Source organism: Panthera uncia, unplaced genomic scaffold (genome assembly GCF_023721935.1).
Source record: "Panthera uncia isolate 11264 unplaced genomic scaffold, Puncia_PCG_1.0 HiC_scaffold_729, whole genome shotgun sequence".
Lineage (NCBI taxonomy): Eukaryota > Metazoa > Chordata > Mammalia > Carnivora > Felidae > Panthera > Panthera uncia.
In genome coordinates, this window is record NW_026059901.1 from 21,360 (window position 1) to 29,721 (window position 8,362).

The 8,362-nt window shown below is 66.6% G+C and overlaps 1 protein-coding gene across 1 annotated transcript; it reads right to left on the reverse strand.

The window, feature by feature from the left end:
* Positions 1–2,295: 2,295 nt before the first annotated feature.
* On the reverse strand, positions 2,296–6,510 carry LOC125918383 (tetraspanin-4). Its single transcript, XM_049624384.1, has 6 exons — positions 6,009–6,510; positions 4,709–4,783; positions 3,681–3,782; positions 3,454–3,585; positions 3,273–3,356; positions 2,296–2,739 (listed from the first exon to the last, which is right to left on the reverse strand). The coding sequence occupies exons 1-6, from the start codon at positions 6,387–6,389 to the stop codon at positions 2,671–2,673; spliced, it is 843 nt and encodes a 280-aa protein (XP_049480341.1). The 5' UTR covers positions 6,390–6,510; the 3' UTR covers positions 2,296–2,670.
* Positions 6,511–8,362: the final 1,852 nt, after the last annotated feature.

Below are 8,362 nucleotides of genomic sequence, written 5' to 3' on the forward strand. Positions count from 1 at the left end.
CCCAGGCCCCTCCCACCCAGCCCTCACTGCTGCCTGTCGTTGGCCAGGTTGGGGCAGGACCAGGAGGCCCTCTCACGTGTGGACCCCAGGCCCCTGGTAGGACCTAGTGTCAGCCCAGGGCTGCACAGAGGGGCCTTGGCCTCTCACCGCCCGTGCTGGCTCAGTCCGCTTACCAAGCTGCACACGGCAAGGGTGTAGGCGTCGCTGTAGAAAGCTGGGCTCAGAAAAGCTCTTCCTGTCCCCAGAGGCCCTGGACCCCACGGGGGCAACAGAAGGACCCCTGGGAGCCCTCTGGCACCCATGGGCCGTGTGGTCAGTTTCCATCCACAGGGTAACCTGGCTCCCAGTATGAAACATCAGGAGAAATGCTGGGATTGCCGGTAGCCAAAGACTCTGCCCCCCGACCCCCCAGCCAGAAGGGCTGCTCACGCCTCCTCCCCAGTAATTAACCTTCGTGGGCTCCAAGCAGCAGAACCCCTTGGGAACCATGACAGTCCAGGGCCCGGAACCAGAGCCCTGCCCGCCCAGACCAACCGGCCAGACGCCGTGTGTGAGTGTGCGGCCGCCCCACGGCTCTGGTCTCCCTTACACCCTTGGGCTTAGAGCTCCAAGCTGGGGGTCGTGGGGTGGACGAGAAGCCAGAAGGGCCCCGAGGGGGAGGTTGTGTGTTAGGAGGGGCAGGGCCTTGGGTCTTCCAGTTCCTTGCTGGAGCCACCCTCCCCTCCCGCAGCTGCCCTAGGGAGGAACCCCGTCTCCAGGGGGCCGGGCTCTGCCAGCTACCCCACTCCTGACCCCCAGGCCTGCTCACAGGGTGGGGCCTGAATAAGCGGACTGGTGGGGGAAGTGTTGTACCAGAAGTCCATGTGCCCGGTTTCCACAGGTGCGTATGTGCCTGTGTGCACGTGTTCACACGTGTGCCTGTCTGCCTGTGGGACGGGGACGCTGACCGGCACATAGGGCCCCACACAGACACCCTGGCAACAGGCAGGAGCACTGGACGGAACTGTAGGCACAGGCCAGTCCCCTCCCCCCGCCAGGGCTGGGGTGCTGGGTTGTAGGGTGTCTGGAAGTCTGCTCCGGAGTTAGGCTCACGGGATGTCAGGATCAGTGGGCGTGGAGCCAGGCAGGTGACAAGACACTGGGTGTGCGTGGGGGGAGCTCCTCAGTGGGGCTTCGGAAGACGGGACCAGTGAAGGGGGGTGGGAGCCGGGAGAGGGGCCCTGAGGTCAGACCCCTGGGGTGCCCACAGTGAGAAAAGTGAATCTGGAGACCAAGTACAGGCAGCAGGTGGGGTTTGGCCGGAGGGTGGGGACCCTGGGGAGCATGGCTGCCAAGGCAGTTTGCGGGCCCCGGGGGAAGTGGGGTGCGGGCTGGAGCCTGAGGGCTCACGTGGGCTGCGAGCGAGGGACAAGCCTCCTCCGTCGGTCCAGCGAGGAGCGTGCACGCGGGTCTGTCCGTAGGAGCAACCTGGCGGTGGGACAGGTGTGTCTGGTCACATACTTGGACGGGGGGCGGGGGCGAGCTCGGGGAACAGCCCGAGGGCTCCTGGGAACACGGGGTCAGATGGGGACCGCCCTGCTGGACGTGGGCTGTTTCTGTTGGCACTCCGGGAGTTTGCTGCCGGTGGGTTAACCATGTGCCCAGAGATCACGGGCTCGTGCTGGTTCTGGTAGTAGGTTCACTGGTGGTCCTGGTGGTTTCCATGGAGTGAGGACAGGTTGGGAGACGGGGGGAGGGAGGACTCGGCAGTCTGGGTTGTGTCTGTGGCCGTGGTCAGCGTTTGGCTGCGCGTCAGCAGTGTGTCCACCACACAAGAACAGTGACACTCGGGGGCGTCCCTGGGAGGAGCAGGCAGAGGGCAGCACCCTGGAGCCAGCAGGAGTGGGGGCTGGAAACAGATTCAGGGGCTCCTCCAGGAGACCCGCTGCCCCTCTGACTGGGCCCAGGGATCCCTGCCCGGCTCCTGGTGGCCCCCATACAGAAAACAGTTAAGGGGCAAAGTTCACAGCATCAGACCCCTGGGGGGCAGGCAAGGCCCTGGGGCTAGATGGAGGGGCCTCCCCACGGCAGGGGACAGGACTGGAAGAGCCGAGAGTGGGCCAGGGAGGCACAGGGCCGTTCCGAGGCGCCACTGTGCCACTTTGTGCATCTATCTCGTGGAGTTTGGTGGCTGCACCCGCACACGTCCGGGAACTGCACTCGGGGCACATGGTGGGGGGCCACGGCCGCACAGGGTCTGTCTGGGCACAGCACCCCCTCCAGGGGTCACGGCGGCAACAGACACAGGGGGGCGGCTGCTGTCCACGCGCTTTATTAAGACATCCCAGAGCCCGCCCTGGCTCCGCTGTGGAATGTGGTTGGCGGGGCTGTCCGCCATGAGCACCAGGACCAGCGGGCGGCCCTTCAGCCCCCCCCCCCCCCCCCCCCCGCGAATGGCCCCAGCCCTGGGGGAAAACACTGCTCTGCAGGACACACGGATCCGAGAAGCGCCAGAAGCCCCTCCCACCCCCAGCCCCGCGCCTGCTGCCCTGCTGCAGCACGGTGCTCACGGGGCTAGCTGAGGGTCCCCTTCCCTGTGCCCAGGATGGTGCTGAGTCCTGCAGCAGGGAGAGGCAGGTGGGCTACATCCTTCGGCAGCGAGGTGGGGGGCGGGGGTGGCAGGAGCGGAGCCTACGCACAGTAGGTATCAGCCTTCACCACCTGGCAGTACATGGTCATGGCGAAGGTGAGACCCAGGATCTGCGGGACATGAAGGGGGGCTCTGGGCAGGGCGCCAGGAAGCCACAAGCACGGACCTACCCCCCAGCTTCCCGGATGGCCTGCACCCCACTTCTCTGGGGGTGCCCCCCAGCCCTGGCAGTCAGGCCCATCCCGGCCACATCCGCGAGCCATCGCAGGGCCCGCCCACCACAGGCAGACAGGGCTTCCTGGGGCTCGGCCCCGGGACCTGCCTCTCCCTCAGCTTGGCTCCCGTGGGTTCCGCTGGTGGCTTTTTCACGTCCATTTCACTCAGGACTTCCTGGGGGCCGGGAAGACCAGCCTCACTCTGCACTGGGCAGTCCCATGACTCCCACCCACCACAGCCACCGGGCAGGCCTAGGACCGCAGAACAAGGCCGCCTGCCTGTGCCTGAGGTGTCAAAGGTCACCTCCCCAGGGACTGGTCCCTGAGCATCCCCCATCAGCCGTGTGGGCTCAGGGAGCCTGAACCCGGGTGCTGACGAGCTGGGGTGCTAGGTTGGAGGCCGGGGTGGGTCTGGGCACCCAGCATACCTGTACCAGTGCCGTGCACAGCCCGAAGATACCCACAGCCAGGAGGTTCTCCTGGAGCCACATCTTTACGGTCTCGTAACACGGCTGGAGGAAGAGAGGGTGTCACAGGGCCTTCGAGGTCAGCCCTCCACCCCCAGGTCCTGGGGCCAGGACAGGAGGGAGGGGCGATGCAGGCACTCACCGCCTTCCACCAGGTGCCAGGTGCGTGGAGTCCACAGCTGTCACTGAACTCCAGGCAGCAGGAGTCGGGCACACGGGTGGCATTATAGACCTCGAACCAGTCGGTGTAGTTGGAGACCCCACAGCAGCGGAACTGCAAAGGGGCAGGCGCTAGGAGGGCTGGGGAAGCAGGTGGTCCCTGTCCCCCTCACCCGGCCTGGCCCACCCCACCCCACTCCCCAGACTCACATCGGTCTGGATGATGCTCCAGGCATTAGTGAGGCCCACGTTTCCTGGGGTGCCATACAGGTGCAGACCCTTCTTAAGGTCTCGCTGGGCGTACCTGTCGATCTGCAGGTGCAGCGGGGTCAGCAGGGCCACCCCCACGGCCAGCCCCGCCTCCCTCATCCAGACCCTGCAGGTGCCCTGTGCCCCCTCCCCTCCTTGGAGTCCTCTCCTGCCAGAAGCCCCCGTCCCTGTGCCGGGGACTTTGCCCCTGCCCCCTGGGGTGAACTCTGTGGTCTGGACCAGAGTGAGACATGCCAGCATGAACCGGTGTCCGCTCAAGGTCCGGATACCGACAGACAGGTGCAGAAACCCGAGAGCTGTCTGTACACACGGGTTGTTTGTACACGTGGCTCCGACTGTCGGCCGAGAGGCCCAGAGTGACAAGGAGCACGCCAGCCCCAGAACGTGGCTCCCAGGACCATCCTCCAGGGGAGGAGCCGGGGCTCCCGGAGAAACGGCTGGGCCCGGGCCCGGGGCAGGAGACGCCAGGAAGGAAGGAAGTGCCCACCAGCAAGTGCACTGAGGGGAGGCCACCAGAGGGACACAGGAGCCAGAGGCGAGCTCCCGACAGGCAGAGAAGCCCACATGTGAGCAAAGTAAGGCCTAGAGTATAACCTGGAGTGTGAAACACGCAAAAGAGCCCTCAGTAACGTAAATAAATGATTACGCGAGTAAATGGAGGCAGGAGATTTTCCCACCCAACAAGCATGGCGCTGAGGACAGTAGGAGCTCAGCACAGCTCCCCTGCCACCCACTCCCGGAGCCTCCAGGGAGTCCTGGAGTCCCCTCCAGGCCTGGCCTCTGGCAGCTGTGCTTAAAGCTGAGTCCCCAGTGGGTGGGATGCCTGGGACCGCTGCCTGTCCATACAGAGCGTCCACGCCGGGCACAGGGCTTGTGACTGCCATCGTCAGCCCCGCCTGTACCCGTCACCCACGGTGCCATGGCCCTTGCTGGGTGGTGAGGACAGAGGGAGGGAGGAGGTGGCCGACCTTGTCAGTGTAGGCGAAGAAGAGGATGGTGATGGTGGCCTCCAGCAGGAACACCAGCAGCAGCAGCACAAAGAACTGCGGGGGAGACAGGCCCCAGCGACTTGGCCCCCTCGGCCCCTGGCTGCGCCCCGGCCCCTGGAGCCTTCCGAGGGTGGGGCTGCGAGCCTCAGATACCCCAGTGCTGGGGGGAGCCCCAGCCGGGTGTCAGCCCCCGGAGACCAGCACATCCCCTGATGCTGCCACACCCGCCTCGGAACCCTCCCCTCCGGCTGGGGAGGGCGGGGGGGGGGGGGGGGGGCTTTGGTCTTGCTCGGGAGCACAACCTCACACCTGCAAGCAGGCACCTGTGCCACGTGCCTGTGTCCCTGTGGTGGGCGGGTGGGTGGGGCGATGCCTAGGGGGGCCCTGGGGAGGGGGTGTCCGAATGCAATGGCCCTGAGCCCAGGGTCACGCTTCTCAAGAAGCGGCCCCACCTGACTGCACAAAGCTTGCCCACTGGGTGGCAGTCCCCCACTCAAGCACCCCCTGAGGCACAGCCCTGACCTTGGCCACAGAGGCCCCAGGCCAGCCGAGCAGCAGAGGCATCCTTTGTCCGCCCTGCCTTTCCTGCAGACAGGGACGGGGCCAGGAGGTGGGACCATGCGGAGCAGGCCCTGTCCTCTCCTGGGGTCCCCGATCTGGCCTCCCCTCGGTGTGGGCTCAGGACTCCGGGGCAGGGGACTCCGGGCCCACCCTGCCCCCAGAAGGCCCCGGGCCCTGAACTCCCAAGTCACCCTGTGGGGAAGGCTGAGGTCAGGGCCCCACACACACCACGGCTTCCTGCCCCAGGGCAGCTGGGGACCCAGCCACACCCCCACCTGCTGCTCCAAGGGACCAGAGGGGCCCCAAGCCTTGATGGGAGCATCTGGACACACTGAACACCTGGGGGAGCTGCGCCCTCTGAGGCCCCACCCTGGGCGAGGGCTCCTCAGACAAGATCGATGAGCGCGTGATTTAGGACTTGGAGCTGCCCGAGGCCTCGGCCAGACATATTAATAGGTGAGGAGCCCGGCCCGGGGATCCTTCTCCGCCTCCGTTATCTGTGATTAATGTTCCCGACGACGACGGAGGGGAGACGCAGCCTGCCTGTAAATGGGCCTCCGAGGCAGAGGTGGGGACTGCGAGCCTCTCAGCTGAGGGTGCGGGGGCAGGGAGTCCCAGGAAGGGTGTTCTCAGAGGAAACAGGCCCGGTACAGGCTGCACCCGCGTGCGTCTGTCTTGTCAAGGGGCTGCCACGGGCCACGGTGTCAGGGGCACTCACGGTGAGCAGCAGGCACTTGTTCTCCTTGATGGCCCCGATGCAGCCCACGAAGCCGATGGCCATGACGAAGGTGCCGGTCACGATGAGCAGGTTGGCAGCCGACAGGGACGGGAAGGAGGAGGACAGGGTAGCAAAGTTCCCCTGCGTGGCAGCCAGCCAGATGCCAACCCCGAGGATGCCGCAGCCCCCCAGCTGGCACCGCCGGGACAGGGGAGAGGGCGGTGAGGCCGACGTCTGTGTGCCCCACACCACCCAGAGCGACACCCGAGGGGCCCTGCACACCCTTGCCCACCCTGCTGACCTCCCAGGACCAGCCACCCCTCCCGGTGTCCTCCCAGCACCCAGCCGTTCCCCCCTCAACACACCCCCAACCCACGGCATCAGTGATAGGGACCCCAAGGTCCCCCACCTGCGGCGCTGGGGATACTCTGTCCCAATGCCCCTGGTGAGGCAGTCTGGGCAGGGGGCCCCCAGGGCTCCCCCGAACACCACCCCTCCAGGAGGCACCCCCCTCTGCCCCCACAGCCTCTCTGGACCTGGATGGTCAGGGAGACCATCCCTGCAGACCCTGCCGGACCCCACGCTCCCCTGGTCCTAAAACCATCTCCCCACGGGCCCCTCTGGTGTCCCCAGCTGTCCCTTCTAAGTGTGAGCGCCAAAGCACCCCTCGGGCCCCCACGTGGAGGCCAGCACCAGAGTGCAGCAGGGAGCCCGATCCTGACCCTGGCCGCCCCTCTCAACCACTGGAGCTTTTACTGAATGTCATCATTGCTCTTATTACAAAAACAAAACGACCGGAAGGAGGAGGAGAAGGCAGAGTGAAGAGTCAGGAGAGGGCGCTCGGCCTCGCATGGTGACAGGGGAGCAAGGTGGGCCAGGGCTGGCTAGGGGGCCCCGGGCTCCGGCCCCCACCCCTCAGACGCTGGGGCTAGGGCCCTGGGTGGTCTCAGAACAGGACGGGAGAATGTGTTCCAGGGTGCGGGCTGGAGGCGGTTAGCCCCACTAACACTGACCAGCACCTAGACCCCAAAACCTGGGCTTCAATGAGACCGCTTGGGGACCCAAGGCTTTCCCAGGCTCTGGGAAAGGCCAGCCTCCTCACCATCTGGCCGGGCCCACACGGCCTCAGCCCCCAGCACACTCCTGGGCATGACGTCCCTCTAAAATCACCCTAAATGCCCAGGACAGGCTGGGTCGCAGACCCCAGGGTATACGGCATCCACCCAGGGCTACCACAAGCCCTGTACACCCCGCACAAGCTTCCTGAGCCCAGATGGCCAGATTCCACCCCATTTCCCAGACAAGTAAACTGAGGCTGGGAAATGAGCCACCTGCCCTGTCGGTCAGAGGCAGAGCCAGGGGGAGCCGGGACTACCCGCACACAGTGCCTCCCCGAGCCTCACCGGGACCCCGTGACTCAGCAGACCCCACGGGCTCTGAGACCCCTGCCCAAGAGGCCTAACCCCAAGTGCACTGGCTCGCCCCTTCCCCCACCAGCAGGTCAGCCTGCCCCAGGGTCTCCACGACTCCCTGGGGACTGCGCACACCATGCACTAAGCCAAGCTGGCGGGAGACTGTGATTATGGGGGGGATCCCTCTGGGCCTCACCCCGGCCGAGTGGGGCAGGACAGCCCCCCAGCTGAAATGGCCACCACCATCGGGGCGGGGGGGGGGGGGGACCAGTCAGCACAGGGGGAACACGTGGGGCTCTGCACCACCCCCTCCCCGCCCCTCTTGGCACCTTCGACAGAAGCGAGAACTTCTGTCTAGAAATTGTAAACGACACCTTCTCTGAATGCTGCTGGCTCGGGACAGCATCCAGGAAGCTGGGGCTCCTGCTTCTGGTCTGCGGTCATCCTGCTTGTTTGAGCCCCTCCCAGAGTAAGGGTGGGGGTCTGCAGCTCAGGCAAGGTGCGCTGGGGGCGGGGGTGGGGGCTGTGCTGCCGGGTACCTACCAGGTTCGGGGGACCCTGGTGCAGGGGCTGACCTGCCCACCATGGACGGTGACCTCTGCCTGTGGCCAGGGTTTGCACCTGGGAGGCCACCTCTGTGCCGTAACCAAACCCGGGGCCGTGACCAGGTGCCAGAGGCCAGGGGGTCAGGGGAGGCTCAGAGGTGGGAGGGCAGCTGGGGGACCCGCCCAGAGGAGGGGCTCCCTAGGCCTGGATGTGTGCCCCATGTGAGGACCCAGCTGCCTGGGGGGGGGGGGGGGGGGGGGGGGGGGGGGCCGCCCCCGGGGGGGGCCGGGGCCGGGGGGCGGGCCCGGGCCCCCCCCCCCCCCCCCCCAAGGGGGGGGAGGGGGGCCACGCCCCCCCCCCCCCCCCCGCCCCGTGCCTGTTGGGACAGCCAACACC

Excerpts from the sequence above, each read along its gene's own strand:
- LOC125918383 (XM_049624384.1), bottom strand. The coding sequence starts at position 6,389 with ATGCCGTGGGTTGGGGGTGTGTTGAGGGGGGAACGGCTGGGTGCTGGG. Across the intron at positions 4,784-6,008 it reads ACAAGTGCCTGCTGCTCACC|TTCTTTGTGCTGCTGCTGCT; the intron begins GTGAGTGCCCCT and ends TCTCCCCCGCAG. Across the intron at positions 3,357-3,453 it reads CTGGCACCTGGTGGAAGGCG|CCGTGTTACGAGACCGTAAA; the intron begins GTGAGTGCCTGC and ends CTCTTCCTCCAG.